Source organism: Spodoptera frugiperda, chromosome 16, assembly GCF_023101765.2.
Source record: "Spodoptera frugiperda isolate SF20-4 chromosome 16, AGI-APGP_CSIRO_Sfru_2.0, whole genome shotgun sequence".
NCBI classification, from domain to species: Eukaryota; Metazoa; Arthropoda; class Insecta; order Lepidoptera; family Noctuidae; genus Spodoptera; species Spodoptera frugiperda.
The window spans coordinates 6,959,249-6,978,586 of record NC_064227.1 but is presented as its reverse complement, the minus strand read 5'-3'; the positions used below and the strand labels follow the sequence as shown (position 1 = coordinate 6,978,586).

Here is a 19,338-nt window from a genome sequence, read left to right as displayed (position 1 = left end):
TTTGTAAAAACAGATTAGTTTATGCTAAAGCCATTCATGTCTTATCATATCATTCTACTGGTTTATTGACAAAACGTAGTGAATCATTTCGGTTTTTTTGGAGATTCCCGATAAATGTGTCAGTCAGTTCAGTTATAATAATACTTACAACTCCGGTAGGATTTTTACGTAGGATCTAGTGCCTATTAAATTGAAATCAATAGTTCATGAATAGCTAAATTCAAATGAGTAAAACACGCAAAAGCTTTGGTCTACTACTATTACTAGTTAGTCATGTAATCTACTAACTACCCAAAAAAATCTGAATAGTATACTAATTGTATTAATAAATTGTAATCAATTGCATATTATTATTGTCCTGTGAAGGTTAAGGTGAAATACATTACTGAAGCATGAGTCATCATTGTTAGCGGGTGAGCCGCTTGTAACTGTCCTTTCTTTTATTACAGGGGGAAACCTACAAAATCTTTTTGAGGAGAAAGACTAGGGAGTGTGGTGTTTTTACCTTACTAAAACCACCGCGGTGGCACCTATAAACGGGCACCGAGTCCTCTAATAAGACCTGCTCCGGAGCCCCCATGGTGCAACGCCTGTTACGGCATCTCTAGGGAGACAATTATGTCTTCCATGAACCTAACTGTGCAAGTTGCACGGCATCACGTGACCACTATACTACTTTCTTCCCTGAGGAACTGTCCTACAGCTAAAAAGGTATTTTCTAATACGAAGAAGAAATAAGAATTTAGTACCACGCAAGCGAATAAGCGACATAAACGTTATAATTTAAAATAAAATTAAGTTCAGGCGCTAGGCTGCTACTTTAACAACATTCACCATTCCAACCCTTTGTCCTGATATTTTTTGCTTATTTTAATGAATTAAATTAAGGTTATAAAGTAAGTTAGTGATTCATTTATTTGTAATTTCATTATGTACGATAGTTCCATTACAATACTATGTCATTTCCTTCAATGGCGTATCACTGAAAAGTTATAGTGACGCTATTATAATAGTAATTACCAAACATCAACCGATGATTCATCAATCGGTTGATTCCTGAAAATCAACAGTATTAAAATCAATATTACCAATAGGAAAATCAAAATTATTTTTATTTGTTAACACGAGTATAAAGATAAAGGTGTTAATCTCAAGTCAAAGCATTTATTTAAAATAATTCTAAATTAGACAATTTTGAAACGAATAACAGTGCGTCGTGTATGCTTGGAAGCGTACAAATATTTTGGGCATCTGAATCCCGATTAATAAAAATAATATTTTATAAAATAATGGGGTAGTTTAATTTAACTGATGGTAACATTTGTGTAATGTCAAATCCTTTGCGTTCCAGTATTCCATTTGTCCAGTATACACATTACTCTTCTTCTATCTCACCTGAACTTAGTAAGGAAAAAAGAGACAACAAATATTTCAAATGCTGAATTTTAATTTATTGAAATTCTTTAATTGGAATTACACTGTTTACGATTGTTTGAAAACAGTGTGAGATGAAACTCGATCTTTACGTTGTATTTAATTTTATTTTGTCATAAATTTATATAAAATATCTGTTAAATATGAACAATTTGTGCAGAATTTGTTTAAAAGTTTCTGATCAAAATATGCAAAACGTCCAAGAAAATGAAATACTTTTTAAAATTCGAACATTCCTAACGATTGAAGTAAGTTTGTTTTGTTAACAAGCATTTAACTTTTTTAATATATTTTTTTAATTAACTTTAGATCCCGTAAGAATACTCCTGACTGATAACTTTAATTTCTATTCTCATCATCATCATATCAAACACAAGACGTCCACTGTGCTAAGCATAAGCCGCCAATTACGTCTAGGTCGGCTGATTGGAAGCATTATATACATCCGGCGGCTCCCTACGACTTTTATAGGTCTTCCATCCGTCTTGCGAGTGGGGATCCATATTATTGTGCTGCACTTGCTAATACTTCCTATTTAAACAAGCTGAATAAAGTTTTTGGTACTAAATTATTCACTAATAAAGTTATTGAATTTCAAATGTATTGTTTCTTCTATTTCAGATATCAACAGACAGTTCTTTGCCAAAACAAATATGTAAAGAATGTTCAATTAAAACTACAGAATTGTATGAATTTTGTTTAAGTATTCAAGAAAGTGAGGCCAAATTAAAATCTTATTTAAAAAATGGATGTTTACAAGAATTTTATTCTAATTTACAAACTAATATAGATTCTAAAGATGAAAAGACTGATATTGTATTTTGTGAGAATAATTATGTTAAAACTGAGGACACTACCTATTGTGAGGTAGCGGGAACAAACATAAAAGAAATTGAAAACATAGATAAATGTGAAAATTTAAAACAAGAGGATTCCATAGATGACATTCAAGATTGCCATTACAGTTCTAACGATGAATTAACACTGGCAACTTTAAAAAAAGAAGAAGACAGTCAAGAACCCAATAAAAAAATAAAAACAAAAAAGAAGTTAAAACAAAAGACTAATGAAGAACTGTCAAATAATTCAAATAGTTCCACAGATAATATAAAACAATTTACTTGTTTATCATGTTTGAGTATTTTTGAATCCCAGAACAGCCTTATACAGCATTACCATAATGAGCATTTGAAAAAGGTTAAAAATACAGCTGTGAATTATTCTGAATGTAATTTAGATGGAAATATTACATACAGTTGTAAAACATGTGAGCATACATGTAATATTAAGAAAGATATAATAAAACATGTTGCTATTCATGTTGATGAGAGACCTTTGATTTGTAAACTTTGTGGTGAGTACAACAGTTTTATTTTAACATAGCTGGCCCCATACTAGCTATTTATCCTAAATCATAATTTGTATGACTAAAACAAAGTCTTCCACCTAGACCCAAAACCATCTGTGCATCACACAAATAATTGTTACAGACCAGAAACTAACCCATATCACATAGCGCAGCAGGCAGTACAATTTTTTATAAAAAGTCAAAATTTTATTGCTGACATTTGTCTCAAAATACGGCAACCAGCCAATGAGACAAGTAGCAAGATAGCTAAAGTATTCTATGACTCCCATAATCCCCAAATCTTCTGCCAAGTGTGGGGATTATAGCCTATCAGTACTCTTAATCTTAATAATGCTTCCTTGTAGCCATTGAAATGCAGACTAATGATAAAACTAATTATTCAACAGGTAGAACCTATAAAACGGTTCCAGAGATCATCCGACACTCCAGGGTACATAATGGTGTAAGACTTCAGTGTTCCTACAAGTGTGGGTACAGTACTGTGTACCAAGGAGCTTTGAAGGAACATGAGAATAGACATCTGAATGTCTATAAGGTATGTATTGCTGTATACAGATCAAATGCATGGTTGTGGTGGTGTCATGTATTACTGTTCAACAGGGTAAATAATGACTACATGGTTGCTACGGTGGCTGGGCAACCAGCAACTCTTTATGGGATCCACAAATTATGTTTTCGGGTCTGAGTGTGATGTGTACCAAAATGTGAGGGGTGAGGTGTTGGGAAATTTTTCATAGAGTCGCTCGACGTCTCTCTAGATTATATTCTATTACTGAGATATTTTCGAAAATACTGAAAAAAACCCAGTTGATCGTGAGGAAACCAGCAATTATAAGTGTCAAGTTGGTATCTACCTTAAGCAAGTATGGTGATTTATCCTTCTCCATGTGAGAAGAGGCCTTTTCTCAGCAGTGGGCTTACTACAGCCTAACTTTGCAGCTGATGATGAAGATTAATAATTCCCAATTTTCTAATTTCCAGTACACTTGTGACAAATGTGGCGTGGGTTTCCACGTGAAGACTTGGTATGAACAGCATCAGAACATCCACACTGGACTGAAACCCTATGTCTGTGATATTTGTGGACATGCCTTCCATATGGCCAGGTAAATAGCATGTTTTAAACTAAATAAGAGGCGAATGACATAGGGTCTCGGGAGCGATTCCCGGGTCTTGCAAAGTATTATTGGGCTTTTTTCGGTATTTCGAAAATTTCTCAGTAGTAGCACGGAGTCTGAAATTATGCCCAGTATATGGGAATAGTCTTACCCCCTATTACATGAGACTTATAACACGAATGGTGAAAAATCTCATTAAACATTGTATATTAATATGCACCTCTGCCTACCCCTTCGGGGATAAAAGGCATGATGTTACTGAGATAAATGAGCAGACGGATAACCTGATGGTAAGCGATCAACGCCACTCATCACCATGCCACACAGCAACACCAATGTAGTAGTTATAAAAGTGATTGCTGCCTTTCTATGTAGTTAGGAATTGGAAATCAGAGGGCAGCAGGGGTTATTTGGTCAGTGCCGGCGTGAGAGCCACTGACACCTCGGGCGAAAATATTGTGGCGCCCACTTGAGGGAAGCATTATCAAGTGTTAGTAGTAGTTTTTAATTTTTTTGGCGCCCCTCAGAATTTGTCGCCCTGGGCCATCGCCCCCCTTACGCCGGCACTGGATTTGGTCTCCAGTAACTTCACTCACACGACTAAACATATGCAAGCATTGTTTCACGCCAATTTTCATTGAAGGTACCACTGCAGACGAGCCAGCCTATTCGTGCCAAAACATGAGTCTCTGACACTTATAATGATTTCAACAGAATAAATAAAAAAAATATTTCTCGATATTTAAAAAATTGCAGATATCTGTCAGCCCACAAGAGTTTGAAACACCCACAGTCGTCAAGCGTGAAGCGTTATATTTGTGTACATTGTGAACACAAGTGCGATAGTGCCAACAGCCTCGCTCTGCATTTGGAGGTGATTTCATAAATCTTATTTTTCTAATAAAATATTATGGTGTTTCTGCACATAGCTACATCACTGCCGAGCGTCTCTGGGGCACATTCATAGCAACCATCCATAGGACACATCCATAGTACGCATCTATAGCACGCATCCATAGCACGCATCCAAAGTACGCATCCAAAGAACGAATCCATAGTACGCATCCATAGCACGCATCTTTGCATATAACAAACGTATCTTAGTTGAATCCGTTTCCACCAGTGCTAAGCCAAGTGTACCAATAAATATGATTGGTGGAACCCAAACGCATTTACAGTAACGTAGCATAGCACGTCTCTGGTGGAAAATCATCCTAAATAAAATTATCTTATTTCAGGAGCATGGCATAAACAAAGAAAAAGAGTTTCTGTGCGACTTCTGCGGTAAAATACTCGCTAGTGCTGATCAACTGAAGTACCACCATCGGATGCATTCTGGAGTCAAACCTTATTCTTGCAGGTAACTATGATATACGAGCTTTTCATCAAGTGTACTACTAGTACTATCGTTAGGTTAAAATTCGGCGTTGGTATATAATATGCAATGCAATTTAGTCTTTAACACCAAAATAATTTGCCTTGCGTTGAAAATGGGACCCGGCAAGATGAATAAAGTTAGTTCTGTTTGAATGCTTATTTAACGCGGCTTTAGATAGAAGCTAGTTAGAAGAATTATTAGAGGATAATTATCGAAAGAAATAAAAAAAAGTCTGTTTACTTTAAAAAGTCTGTCCTATGTTTTTTGGCTTGTTTACACGACTATGGCGGTCAAAATATACCATAATATATATTTACCTACCTATAATAATTATCTTTATCTACAGTATATGCAACAAAACGTTTGCAAAGAAGTTTAATGTAAAGATCCATATGAGTTCCCATAGCGGTGAGAAGAGCCACGCTTGTACTCGATGCGGCAAGAGATATATACAGAGAAGCACGCTGCTACGACATTTAAAAAGGTATAAATAAATAAAAAAATACTGTTTTGGTAAAAATAATTCTGAACTGGTTATAAAAACATCAAGTGAGCAGTCGCTGTGTCTGAGCGGTCGCTGAGTTTGAACAGTCACTGCGTTTGAACAGTCGCTGCGTTTGAACAGTCGCTGCGTCTGAGCGGTCGCGGCGTTTGAACAGTCGCTGCGTTTGAACAGTCACTGCGTTGAGCGGTCGCGGCGTTTGAACAGTCACTGCGTTTGAACAGTCACGGCGTTTGAACAGTCACTGCGTTTGAACAGTTGCTGCGTCTGAGCGGTCGCGGCGTTTGAACAGTCGCTGCGTTTGAACAGTCACTGCTTCTGAGCGGTCGCAGCGTTTGAACAGTCGCTGCGTTTGAACAGTCACGGCGTTTGAACAGTCACTGCGTTTGAACAGTTGCTGCGTCTGAGCGGTCGCGGCGTTTGAACAGTCGCTGCGTTTGAACAGTCGCTGCGTTTGAACAGTCACTGCTTCTGAGCGGTCGCAGCGTTTGAACAGTCGCTGCGTTTGAACAGTCACGGCGTTTGAACAGTCACTGCGTTTGAACAGTTGCTGCGTCTGAGCGGTCGCGGCGTTTGAACAGTCGCTGCGTTTGAACAGTCACTGCGTTTGAACAGTCGCTGCGTCTAAGCGGTCGCGGTGTTTGAACAGTCGCTGCGTTTGAACAGTCACTGCGTCTGAGCGGTCGCTGCGTTTGAACAGTCACTGCGTTTCAACAGTCGCTGCGTTTGAACAGTCACTGCGTCTGAGCGGTTGCTGTGTTTAAACAGTCTCTGCGTTTGAACAGTCGCTGCGTTTGTGCGGTCGCTGCGTTTGAACAGTCGCTGCATTTGAACAGTCGCTGCGTTTGAACAGTCGCTGCGTTTGAACAGTCGCTGCGTTTGAACAGTCGCTGCGTTTGAACAGTCGCTGCGTTTAAACAGTCGCTGCGTCTAAGCGGTCTCAGCGTTTAAACAATCACTGCGTTTGAACAGTCGCTGCGTTTGAACAGTCGCTGCGTTTGAGCGGTCGCTGCGTTTGAACAGTCACTGCGTTTGAGCGGTCGCCGTGTTTGAACAGGCGCTGCGTTTGAGTGGTCACTGCGTTTGAACAGTCACTGCGTTTGAACAGTCGCTGCGTCTGAGCGGTCGCTCTGTTTGAACAGTCGCTGCGTCTAAGCGGTCGCAGCGTTTGAACAGTCACTGCGTTTGAACAGTCGCTGCGTTTGAGTCGCCGTGTTTGAGCAGTCGCTGCGTCAAAGCGGTCGCAGCGTTTGAACAATCACTGCGTTTGAACAGTCTCTGCGTTTGAGCGGTCGCGGCGTGTGAACAGTCACTGCGTTTGAACAGTCACTGCGTTTGAACAGTCGCTGCGTTTGAACAGTCACTGCGTTTGAACAGTCGCTGCGTTTGAACAGTCGCTGCGTTTGAACAGTCGCTGCGTTTGAACAGTCACTGCGTTTGAACAGTCACTGCGTTTGAGCGGTCGCGGCGTGTGAACAGTCACTGCGTTTGAACAGTCACTGCGTTTGAACAGTCGCTGCGTTTGAACAGTCACTGCGTTTGAACAGTCACTGCGTTTGAACAGTCGCTGCGTTTGAACAGTCTCTGCGTTTGAACAGTCACTGCGTTTGAACAGTCGCTGCGTTTGAACAGTCGCTGCGTCTGAGCGGTCGCGGCGTTTGAACAGTCACTGCGTTTGAACAGTCGCTGCGTTTGAACAGTCTCTGCGTTTGAACAGTCGCTGCGTTTGAGCGGTCGCTGCGTTTGAACAGTCGCTGCGTTTGAACAGTCGCTGCGTTTGAACAGTCGCTGCGTTTGAACAGTCGCTGCGTTTGAACAGTCACTGCGTTTGAACAGTCGCTGCGTCTAAGCGGTCGCAGCGTTTAAGCGGTCGCAGCGTTTAAACAATCACTGCGTTTGAACAGTCGCTGCGTTTGAGCGGTCGCTGCGTTTGAGCGGTCGCTGCGTTTGAGCGGTCGCTGCGTTTGAACAGTCACTGCGTTTGAGCGGTCGCCGTGTTTGAACAGGCGCTGCGTTTGAGCGGTCGCTGCGTTTGAGCGGTCGCTGCGTTTGAACAGTCACTGCGTTTGAGCGGTCGCCGTGTTTGAACAGGCGCTGCGTTTGAGTGGTCACTGCGTTTGAACAGTCGCTGCGTTTGAACAGTCACTGCGTTTGAGCGGTCGCTGCGTTTGAACAGTCACTGCGTTTGAACAGTCGCTGCTTTTGAACAGTCACTGCGTTTGAACAGTCGCTGCGTTTGAGCGGTCGCTGCGTTTGAACAGTCGCTGCGTCTGAGCGGTCGCTGCGTTTGAACAGTCGCTGCGTTTGAACAGTCGCTGCGTTTGTGCGGTCGCTGCGTTTGAACAGTCGCTGCGTTTGAACAGTCGCTGCGTCTAAGCGGTCGCAGCGTTTAAGCGGTCGCAGCGTTTAAACAATCACTGCGTTTGAACAGTCGCTGCGTTTGAACAGTCGCTGCGTTTGAGCGGTCGCCGTGTTTGAACAGGCGCTGCGTTTGAGTGGTCACTGCGTTTGAACAGTCACTGCGTTTGAACAGTCGCTGCGTCTGAGCGGTCGCTCTGTTTGAACAGTCGCGGCGTCTGAGCGGTCGCTGCGTTTGAACAGTCACTGCGTTTGAGCGGTTGCTGCGTTTGAACAGTCGCTGCGTTTGAACAGTCGCTGCGTCTAAGCGGTCGCAGCGTTTAAGCGGTCGCAGCGTTTAAACAATCACTGCGTTTGAACAGTCGCTGCGTTTGAACAGTCGCTGCGTTTGAGCGGTCGCTGCGTTTAAGCGGTCGCAGCGTTTAAACAATCACTGCGTTTGAACAGTCGCTGCGTTTGAGCGGTCGCTGCGTTTGAGCGGTCGCTGCGTTTGAACAGTCACTGCGTTTGAGCGGTCGCCGTGTTTGAACAGGCACTGCGTTTGAGTGGTCACTGCGTTTGAACAGTCACTGCGTTTGAACAGTCGCTGCGTTTGAGCGGTCGCTGCGTTTGAACAGTCGCTGCGTTTGAACAGTCGCTGCGTTTGAACAGTCGCTGCGTTTGAACAGTCGCTGCGTCTGAGCGGTCGCAGCGTTTAAGCGGTCGCAGCGTTTAAACAATCACTGCGTTTGAACAGGCGCTGCGTTTGAGTGGTCACTGCGTTTGAACAGTCACTGCGTTTGAACAGTCGCTGCGTCTGAGCGGTCGCTCTGTTTGAACAGTCGCGGCGTCTGAGCGGTCGCTGCGTTTGAACAGTCACTGCGTTTGAGCGGTTGCTGCGTTTGAACAGTCACTGCGTCTGAGCGGTCGCTGCGTTTGAACAGTCACTGCGTTTGAACAGTCGCTGCGTTTGAGCGGTCGCTGCGTTTGAACAGTCACTGCGTTTGAACAGTCGCTGCTTTTGAACAGTCGCTGCGTTTGAACAGTCGCTGCGTCTGAGCGGTCGCTCTGTTTGAACAGTCGCGGCGTCTGAGCGGTCGCTGCGTTTGAACAGTCACTGCGTTTGAGCGGTTGCTGCGTTTGAACAGTCGCTGCGTTTGAACAGTCGCTGCGTCTAAGCGGTCGCAGCGGTCGCAGCGTTTAAACAATAACTGCGTTTGAACAGTCGCTGCGTTTGAACAGTCGCTGCGTTTGAGCGGTCGCTGCGTTTGAGCGGTCGCTGCGTTTGAACAGTCACTGCGTTTGAACAGTCGCTGCGTTTGAGCGGTCGCTGCGTTTGAACAGTCGCTGCGTTTGAGCGGTCGCTGCGTTTGAGCGGTCGCTGCGTTTGAACAGTCACTGCGTTTGAACAGTCGCTGCGTTTGAACAGTCGCTGCGTTTGAGCGGTCGCTGCGTTTGAACAGTCACTGCGTTTGAGCGGTTGCTGCGTTTGAACAGTCACTGCGTTTGAGCGGTTGCTGCGTTTGAACAGTCCCTCTGTTTAAACAGTCTCTGCGTTTGAACAGTCGCTGCGTCTGAGCGGTTGCTGCGTTTGAACAGTCGCTGCGTCTGAGCGGTTGCTGCGTTTGAACAGTCACTGCGTTTGAGCGGTCGCTGCGTCTGAACAGTCACTGCGTTTGAACAGTCACTGCGTCTGAGCGGTTGCTGCGTTTGAACAGTCGCTGCGTCTGAGCGGTTGCTGCGTTTGAACAGTCACTGCGTTTGAGCGGTCGCGGCGTTTGCACAGTCTCTGCGTTTGAACGGTTACTGTGTTTAAACAGCCTCTGCGTTTGAACGGTCGCGGCGTGTTAACAGTCGCGGCGTCTGAGCGGTCGCTGCGTTTGAACAGTCGCTGCGTCTGAGCGGTCGCTGCGTTTGAACAGTCACTGTGTTTGAGCGGTCGCTGCGTTTGAACAGTCACTGCGTTTGAGCGGTCGCTGCGTCTGAGCGGTCGCTGCGTTTGAACAGTCGCTGCGTCTGAGCGGTTGCTGCGTTTGAACAGTCGCTGCGTCTGAGCGGTCGCTGCGTTTGAACAGTCACTGCGTTTGAGCGGTTGCTGCGTCTGAGCGGTTGCTGCGTTTGAACAGTCGCCGCGTCTGAGCGGTTGCTGCGTTTGAACAGTCACTGCCTTTGAGCGGTCCCTCTGTTTAACAGTCTCTGGGTTTGAACAGTCATTGCGTCTGAGCGGTTGCTGCGTTTGAACAGTCGCTGCGTCTGAGCGGTCGCTGCGTTTGAACAGTCGCGGCGTTTGAACGGTTACTGTGTTTAAACAGCCTCTGCGTTTGAACAGTCGCGGCGTCTGAGCGGTTGCTGCGTTTGAACAGTCACTGCGTTTGAGCGGTCGCGGCGTTTGAACAGTCGCTGCGTCTGAGCGGTCGCTGCGTTTGAACAGTCACTGCGTCTGAGCGGTTGCTGCGTTTGAACAGTCACTACGTTTGAACAGTCGCTGCGTCTAAGCGGTCGCTGCGTTTGAACAGTCTCTGCGTTTGAACCGTCACTGCCTTTGAGCGGTCGCTCTGTTTGAACAGTCACGGTGTCTGAGCGGTCGCTGCGTTTGAACAGTCGCTGCATCTGAGCGGTCGCTGCCTTTGAGCGGTCCCTCTGTTTAAACAGTCTCTGCGTTTAAACGGTTACTGTGTTTAAACAGCCTCTGCGTTTGAGCGGTCGCGGCGTGTGAACAATCTCTGCGTTTGAACAGTCACTGCGTCTGAGCGGTTGCTGCGTTTGAACAGTCTCTGCGTTTGAACAGTCGCTGCGTCTGAGCGGTCGCTGCGTTTGAACAGTCACTGCGTTTGAGCGGTTGCTGCGTTTGAACAGTCCCTCTGTTTAAACAGTCTCTGCGTTTGAACAGTCGCTGCGTCTGAGCGGTTGCTGCGTTTGAACAGTCGCTGCGTCTGAGCGGTTGCTGCGTTTGAACAGTCACTGCGTCTGAGCGGTTGCTGCGTTTGAACAGTCGCTGCGTTTGAGCGGTCGCTGCGTTTGAACGGTTACTGTGTTTAAACAGCCTCTGCGTTTGAGCGGTCGCGGCGTGTGAACAGTCACTGCGTCTGAGCGGTCGCTCTGTTTAACAGTCTCTGCGTTTGAACAGTCGTTGCGTTTGACCAGTCGTTGCGTCTGAGCGGTTGCTGCGTTTGAACAGTCGCTGCGTCTGAGCGGTTGCTGCGTGTGAATAGTCGCGGCGTCTGAGCGGTCGCTGCGTTTGAACAGTCGCGGCGTTTAAACGGTTACTGTGTTTGAACAGCCTCTGCGTTTGAGCGGTCGCGGCGTGTGAACAGTCGCGGCGTCTGAGCGGTCGCTGCGTTTGAACAGTCGCTGCGTTTGAACAGTCACTGCGTTTGAGCGGTTGCTGCGTTTGAACAGTCGCGGCGTCTGAGCGGTCGCTGCGTTTGAACAGTCACTGCGTTTGAACAGTCACTGCGTCTGAGCGGTCGCAGCGTTTGAACAGTCGCTGCGTTTGAACAGTTGCTGCGTTTGAACAGTCACGGCGTTTGAACAGTCACTGCGTTTGAACAGTTGCTGCGTCTGAGCGGTCGCTGCGTTTGAACAGTCACTGCGTTTGAGCGGTCGCTGCGTTTGAACAGTCGCTGCGTTTGAACATTCACTGCGTCTGAGCGGTCGCTGCGTTTGAACAGTCCCTCTGTTTAAACAGTCTCTGCGTTTGAACAGTCGCTGCGTCTGAGCGGTCGCTGCGTTTGAACAGTCGCTGCGTCTGAGCGGTTGCTGCGTTTGAACAGTCACTGCGTTTGAACAGTCACTGCGTTTGAACAGTCGCTGCGTCTGAGCGGTCGCTGCGTTTGAACAGTCACTGCGTTTGAGCGGTCGCTGCGTTTGAACAGTCGCTGCGTTTGAACAGTCACTGCGTTGAGCGGTCGCGGCGTTTGAACAGTCCCTCTGTTTAAACAGTCTCTGCGTTTGAACAGTCGCGGCGTCTGAGCGGTCGCTGCGTTTGAACAGTCGCTGCGTCTGAGCGGTTGCTGCGTTTGAACAGTCACTGCGTCTGAGCGGTTGCTGCGTTTGAACAGTCCCTCTGTTTAAACAGTCTCTGCGTTTGAACAGTCGTTGCGTCTGAGCGGTTGCTGCGTTTGAACAGTCGCTGCGTCTGAGCGGTTGCTGCGTTTGAACAGTCACTGCGTTTGAGCGGTCGCGGCGTCTGAACAGTCACTGCGTTTGAACAGTCACTGCGTCTGAGCGGTTGCTGCGTTTGAACAGTCACTGCGTTTGAGCGGTCGCTGCGTTTGAACGGTTACTGTGTTTAAACAGCCTCTGCGTTTGAGCGGTCGCGGCGTGTGAACAGTCGCGGCGTCTGAGCGGTCGCTGCGTTTGAGCGGTCGCTCTGTTTAACAGTCTCTGCGTTTGAACAGTCGTTGCGTTTGACCAGTCGTTGCGTCTGAGCGGTTGCTGCGTTTGAACAGTCGCTGCGTCTGAGCGGTTGCTGCGTTTGAACAGTCACTGCGTTTGAGCGGTCGCGGCGTCTGAGCGGTTGCTGCGTTTGAACAGTCGCTGCGTTTGAGCGGTCGCGGCGTCTGAGCGGTTGCTGCGTTTGAACCGTCACTGCGTTTGAGCGGTCGCGGCGTCTGAGCGGTTGCTGCGTTTGAACAGTCACTGCGTTTGACCAGTCGTTGCGTCTGAGCGGTTGCTGCGTTTGAACAGTCGCTGCGTCTGAGCGGTTGCTGCGTTTGAACAGTCGCTGCGTCTGAGCGGTCGCTGCGTTTGAACAGTCGCGGCGTTTGAACGGTCGCTGCGTTTGAACAGTCTCTGCGTTTGAGCGGTCGCTGCGTTTGAACAGTCGCTGCGTTTGAACAGTCGCTGCGTCTGAGCGGTCGCTGCGTTTGAACAGTCGCTGCGTCTGAGCGGTTGCTGCGTTTGAACAGTCGCTGCGTTTGAGCGGTTGCTGCGTTTGAACAGTCTCTGCGTTTGAACAGTCGCTGCGTCTGAGCGGTCGCTGCGTTTGAACAGTCGCTGCGTCTGAGCGGTTGCTGCGTTTGAACAGTCACTGCGTTTGAGCGGTCGCGGCGTCTGAACAGTCACTGCGTTTGAACAGTCACTGCGTCTGAGCGGTTGCTGCGTTTGAACAGTCGCTGCGTCTGAGCGGTTGCTGCGTTTGAACAGTCACTGCGTTTGAGCGGTCGCTGCGTTTGAACAGTCACTGCGTTTGAGCGGTCGCTGCGTTTGAACAGTCGCTGCGTTTGAGCGGTCGCTGCGTTTGAACAGTCACTGCGTTTGAACAGTCACTGCGTTTGAGCGGTCGCTGCGTTTGAACAGTCGCTGCGTCTGAGCGGTTGCTGCGTTTGAACAGTCACTGCGTTTGAGCGGCCGCTGCGTTTGAACGGTTACTGTGTTTAAACAGCCTCTGCGTTTGAGCGGTCGCGGCGTGTGAACAGTCGCGGCGTCTGAGCGGTCGCTGCGTTTGCACAGTCACTGCGTCTGAGCGGTCGCTCTGTTTAACAGTCTCTGCGTTTGAACAGTCGTTGCGTTTGACCAGTCGTTGCGTCTGAGCGGTTGCTGCGTTTGAACAGTCGCTGCGTCTGAGCGGTTGCTGCGTTTGAACAGTCACTGCGTTTGAGCGGTCGCTGCGTTTGAACAGTCACTGCGTTTGAACAGTCGCTGCGTCTGAGCGGTTGCTGCGTTTGAACAGTCGCTGCGTCTGAGCGGTTGCTGCGTTTGAACAGTCGCTGCGTTTGAGCGGTCGCTGCGTTTGAACAGTCGCTGCGTTTGAACGGTCGCTGCGTTTGAACAGTCTCTGCGTTTGAGCGGTCGCTGCGTTTGAACAGTCGCTGCGTTTGAACAGTCGCTGCGTTTGAACAGTCGCTGCGTTTGAACAGTCACTGCGTCTGAGCGGTCGCTGCGTTTGAACAGTCACTGCGTCTGAGCGGTCGCTGCGTTTGAACAGTCGCTGCGTTTGAACAGTCGCTGCGTTTGAACAGTCGCTGCGTTTGAGCGGTCGCTGCGTTTGAACAGTCGCTGCGTCTGAGCGGTCGCTGCGTTTGAACAGTCTGCGTTTGAGCGGTCGCGGCGTGTGAACAGTCGCGGCGTCTGAGCGGTCGCTGCGTTTGAACAGTCGCTGCGTTTGAACATTCACTGCGTCTGAGCGGTCGCTGCGTTTGAACAGTCACTGCGTCTGAGCGGTCGCTGCGTTTGAACAGTCGCTGCGTTTGAACGGTTACTGTGTTTAAACAGCCTCTGCGTTTGAGCGGTCGCTGCGTTTGAACAGTCGCTGCGTCTGAGCGGTCGCTGCGTTTGAACAGTCGCTGCGTTTGAACAGTCGCTGCGTCTGAGCGGTCGCTGCGTTTGAACAGTCTCTGCGATTGAACAGTCACTGTGTTTGAGCGGTCGCTGCGATTGAACAGTCACTGTGTTTGAGCGGTCGCTGCGTCTGAACAGTCGCTGCGTCTGAGCGGTCGCTGCGTTTGAGCGGTCCCTCTGTTTAAACAGTCTCTGCGTTTAAACGGTTACTGTGTTTAAACAGCCTCTGCGTTTGAGCGGTCGCGGCGTGTAAACAGTCTCTGCGTTTGAACAGTCACTGCGTCTGAGCGGTTGCTGCGTTTGAACAGTCACTGCGTCTGAGCGGTTGCTGCGTTTGAACAGTCACTGCGTTTGAGCGGTCGCTGCGTTTGAACAGTCACTGCCTTTGAGCGGTTGCTGCGTTTGAACAGTCACTGCGTTTGAGCGGTTGCTGCGTTTGAACAGTCGCTGCGTTTGAACAGTCGCTGCGTTTGAACAGTCGCTGCGTCTGAGCGGTTGCTGCGTTTGAACAGTCGCTGCGTCTGAGCGGTTGCTGCGTTTGAACAGTCACTGCGTTTGAACAGTCACTGCGTTTGAGCGGTCGCGGCGTCTGAACAGTCACTGCGTTTGAACAGTCACTGCGTCTGAGCGGTTGCTGCGTTTGAACAGCCTCTGCGTTTGAACAGCCTCTGCGTTTGAGCGGTCGCGGCGTGTGAACAGTCGCGGCGTCTGAGCGGTTGCTGCGTTTGAACAGTCACTGCGTCTGAGCGGTTGCTGCGTTTGAACAGTCCCTCTGTTTAAACAGTCGCTGCGTTTGAACAGTCACTGCGTCTAAGCAGTCGCTGCGTCTGAACAGTCGATGCGTCTGAGCGGTCGCTGCGTTTGAACAGTCACTGCGTCTGAGCAGTCGCCATGTCTCAACAGTCGCCATGTCTCAACAGTCGCCATGTCTGAGCAGTCACTGCGTCTGCAATGATCAGACATGGCGACTGCCCTAATGTAGTCTATACTTAGGATTGTAGTTACGAGTTTACGAGAATAGGTAGGTACTGTTCGTCTTTCAATGGCTGCTCGCTTTGTATGTTCTTAAACATTCAATATTACTTTGTCTAACTTGCAGGGTTGAATCAACCCAAAACTTGGTAGCTAGTACCTAACAGAAAAAAGAGCAGATATTAAGTATGTGTATTTATATGTTTTATTTTTTTTGTTTCAGACACCATGGTGGTGCATCTCCAAAACGCTCCGAATAATGATGTTTCACCATTTCATTATAAGTACCATAAACTAAATGAAGTGTTAATATATAAATAAATTAATACCTTCCTAAGTATTGTTTTTATTTCTATTAACAGTTACTTGTTAAGTCATGTTTTTCATATTTAAATTAGAAGATTTTTTTTCTGGGCCTCCGCGCCATACCGGGACCAAGGTCTTTTCTCCTACGAAAACGGTAAAGGAATCGGCGTTTAGTATTGATGTATCAAATGGCTTCCAACTATTATAAAGCGCGCAAGCGGGTGCTTGCACGCTTTATTTTACTACCGCTTTACTTTATTACTGTCTGTCCCGGCAGCCCGAACAGTCGCGCATGCAAATTCTCCACTCGTTCGAGCATTGACGATGATCAATGTTCTCTTGACGTTTGCACCAGAGTGTGATTGTTCGCAGCGAGATGGAAGGATGTATGTATGTCGTGAATGTTTAAGGTTTTGTGAGAAGATGATGATGAAGATAAATTAGTTTTCAGTAATTAAAAATATTGTATTTCTTTTTTTTGTGTTGTCAATTTTCAACACTTTAACTATATAATATATTGGCTGTAAAGTTATGCAATTTTTGCTAATTGCAAATAAATAAAATTCGTTTCTTTGATCAATTCAAGTAACAGCATTTTGTGTCTTATATAATTATTACAAAGAAAATCCAGTTACTAAACGCAATCTGTCAAAAACTAAAACGTCAATAATCTTGAAAGTATTGTTTGTTGTTGTCTTGTTGAGTTGTTGAGTGATAATTTATTTGTTGTTTCGTTTTAGTTGGTGAAATAAAAATTATATTGTGCTAGTTTAAATGAATTGCTACTATTTATCACTTCCTACACGTTCGTATAAATCTATTAAACTTAGGTTACTAGTATGGCGGAAGGAGCTGAAACAGTAATTCTTCACAAGATATTTTTTACTTTTTGTGTTGTATCTTTAGTGTATAATATTTACACGCAATATGGATCTATAATAATAGAGATTGAAAACCCAACATTTAGACTTCTAGGGCCGTATAACACGACACAAATTGTTGCGGACGACAACTACTCCCAATTGATAGATATTAACCATTTTACCTTTAAAATAAACCCACAACCGTGTGAAAACTACACAGCGGGGTTTCTGCTAATGATTATAGTAACTTCAAACCCAAGTAATTATGAAAACCGAGAGGTTATACGTAAAACCTGGGGTAAAAACCATGACTCCACTAAAGTGGTGTTCCTAGTCGGGGAATCTGAGAATATTAGTATTTCAAACCAAATAATCAATGAAAGTAAGTCGTATGGGGATATAGTTCAAGGGAATTTCATTGATGCGTATAGAAATATGACTTATAAACATGTAATGGGCCTTAAATGGATAGTGCACCATTGTCCAAAAGTCAAATATGTTTTGAAAGCTGATGATGATATTTTGGTGAATTCACCACAAATGCTGCGGTTTCTGGCAAGGGAGTTCTCTCCGTGGGGTGCTAAGGATCTGATTGCTTGTCGAGTTCGTGAACATACCAAAGCTTTGCGACACAAGTCTAAATGGCAGGTGACTGAGAAAGAATATGCGCCGGAATATTATCCTACCTATTGTCCAGGTCTGTCAATTTATTTATGTTACAATTTTCCTCTATAATTTAGATTAATTGTGCAAAACATGATATTATCCTGTTGGTATAATACTAATTAGTAATTTGTTTTATTGTTCTATGTACATTAAAGTTGAAATAAATGTATTATGATATGGTATAAGACATTTGTTTCTCATAAACAATAATTTTATATTGGCTTGACTGAGAAATACAAAATATACATAAGTAGGTACAGACTGCGAACCAGTGCCAGAACGATGAATATGATGATGTTTCTCAATCCCTATGCTTTTGGAAATATAATGTAATATTAAAATTCAATTACTCTAATTCCAGGTTGGGCTATCATATACTCACAAGACGTAGTCCCTCGGTTGCTGAAAGTGGCTCAGACCCTACCCTACTTCTGGATTGACGATGTACACATAACGGGAGTGATCGCTGAAATAATTGGTGTACCTCGCACACAACTAGTCAGTTTTATATTATCAACTATAAGTATCCAAAAGCTGAAAACTTTAGGGCCTAAATATATCCAGCAATTTATGTTTAGTCCCCCAGATATGAGTTTAAATCAAATAACTGATCTTTGGAACTTGATCTCGGAATAATTACTTTGATATACTGTTAGAAGCTTGGGGTGATTTTAAGAGTTTAAGGGTGATTCACTCTTTATTAACATCATGCTTTAAAAGTAGGAAAAGAATGATGATGAAGACCACTTGTATGGTACTTCATAAATGCTGCATAATTACATATGCTTGTCATAACAAATTTAATATAAATATTTAGTTCGTAAGGACACAGTGATTTACGTATAGTATATTTACAAAGTATTTTAATGTTAAATAGTCACCAATAAGGGCTAATAACAAGTGATAAGGCGGTATTGCACATGATTATATGTAAGCTTGTGTTTGTTAGGTGTGGGTTGATAAAATAAAACTAATTATTTATCAGACAAGGATATATTCAAGAGCGAACATCTCCAGAGTGATGGATAGCTAACCACTTTAGGGCACTGTTTATATTATAATAGTTGCCTAAGGAACTAATTAATTTTTGCTATTCTAACACTGTTGTGCCTTGAAACTAGTTGAGCAACGACTTTGGACAATAAGTAATTATGTCCCATCTGAAATAAGTGGACGCCATAGCCTAACTACTCCTGCAATACAAGAGATATTACGATTTTTTTAATTCATATACGGGGAGAAGGTCTCTGAAAATATATGTATACAAAAATATTTAAACGAACCAAAGCTTAAAGATTGTGAAAAGTTAAATACAATTGTTATATTATTTAAGAATTAGAAAATGACTTGTTTTAAATTTCTTAGACTTATTCACACAGTATTATTAGATAATTGAAATAAAATTAATACCAAACACGTATTAAATTAAAATCAAAGATATACCGTCGTACTCAGAGTCATTTAATTACTACTCCTTCATTTAATTAAAAAAAAACGGCCACCAAAAGCTTTAAACAACAGAGAGGAATGGAAGGAGGGTGGAGGCCTTTGCCCTGCAGTGAGACGACACAAATCTAAATCTAATCCTATTTAATTATTATTACCTATACCTTAAATTGTTTGTGGAACAAAATTGTTACTAAGGAATAGTTTAAGCTATCTTAATCATGAAATGTCTCTGAGTACGGCGGTTAGGTACTTAAAATATTTTTTTATTATATGTATTATGTGGAAATAGTTTTGGTGGGAATACAATTTAGATGCTAAGTTTTAATGTGAATATTATTTTACAAAATTAAGCTAAATGTGATTCTATATTATTTTGCTATTTTTGTTAATATTTTTTTTAAACATACATAATACGCAATAAAATGTGCCTTGATTAAAAATAGTTTTTGATTTCTTATCCCTTTAAATTTAAAATATTTTTAAATTATTAAAACAAATTAATAATAGATATTATAATTATATTTTAGACTGCACGGTTGGCGTGGTGGCTGGGCAACCGGCTGCCACGTAACGTGTAGCGGGTTCGATTCCCGCACGGAGCAACGCCTTGTGTGATCCACAAATTGTTGTTTCGGTCTGGGTTCAGTTACCTATGTGTATGT

The 19,338-nt window shown here is 44.8% G+C and overlaps 2 protein-coding genes across 2 annotated transcripts; both read left to right on the top strand.

The window, feature by feature from the left end:
• Positions 1 to 1,495: 1,495 nt before the first annotated feature.
• On the top strand, positions 1,496 to 15,726 carry LOC118280695 (gastrula zinc finger protein XlCGF26.1-like). The gene is made up of 8 exons (XM_050699626.1): positions 1,496 to 1,682; positions 2,056 to 2,788; positions 3,190 to 3,338; positions 3,785 to 3,909; positions 4,678 to 4,795; positions 5,160 to 5,281; positions 5,646 to 5,783; positions 15,616 to 15,726. The coding sequence occupies exons 1-8, from the start codon at positions 1,578 to 1,580 to the stop codon at positions 15,650 to 15,652; spliced, it is 1,527 nt and encodes a 508-aa protein (XP_050555583.1). The 5' UTR covers positions 1,496 to 1,577; the 3' UTR covers positions 15,653 to 15,726.
• Positions 15,727 to 16,360: 634 nt separating this feature from the next.
• LOC118280704 (beta-1,3-galactosyltransferase 5-like) lies at positions 16,361 to 18,770 on the top strand. Its single transcript, XM_035601010.2, has 2 exons — positions 16,361 to 17,258; positions 17,589 to 18,770. The coding sequence occupies exons 1-2, from the start codon at positions 16,538 to 16,540 to the stop codon at positions 17,861 to 17,863; spliced, it is 996 nt and encodes a 331-aa protein (XP_035456903.2). The 5' UTR covers positions 16,361 to 16,537; the 3' UTR covers positions 17,864 to 18,770.
• The last annotated feature ends 568 nt before the right edge of the window (positions 18,771 to 19,338 follow it).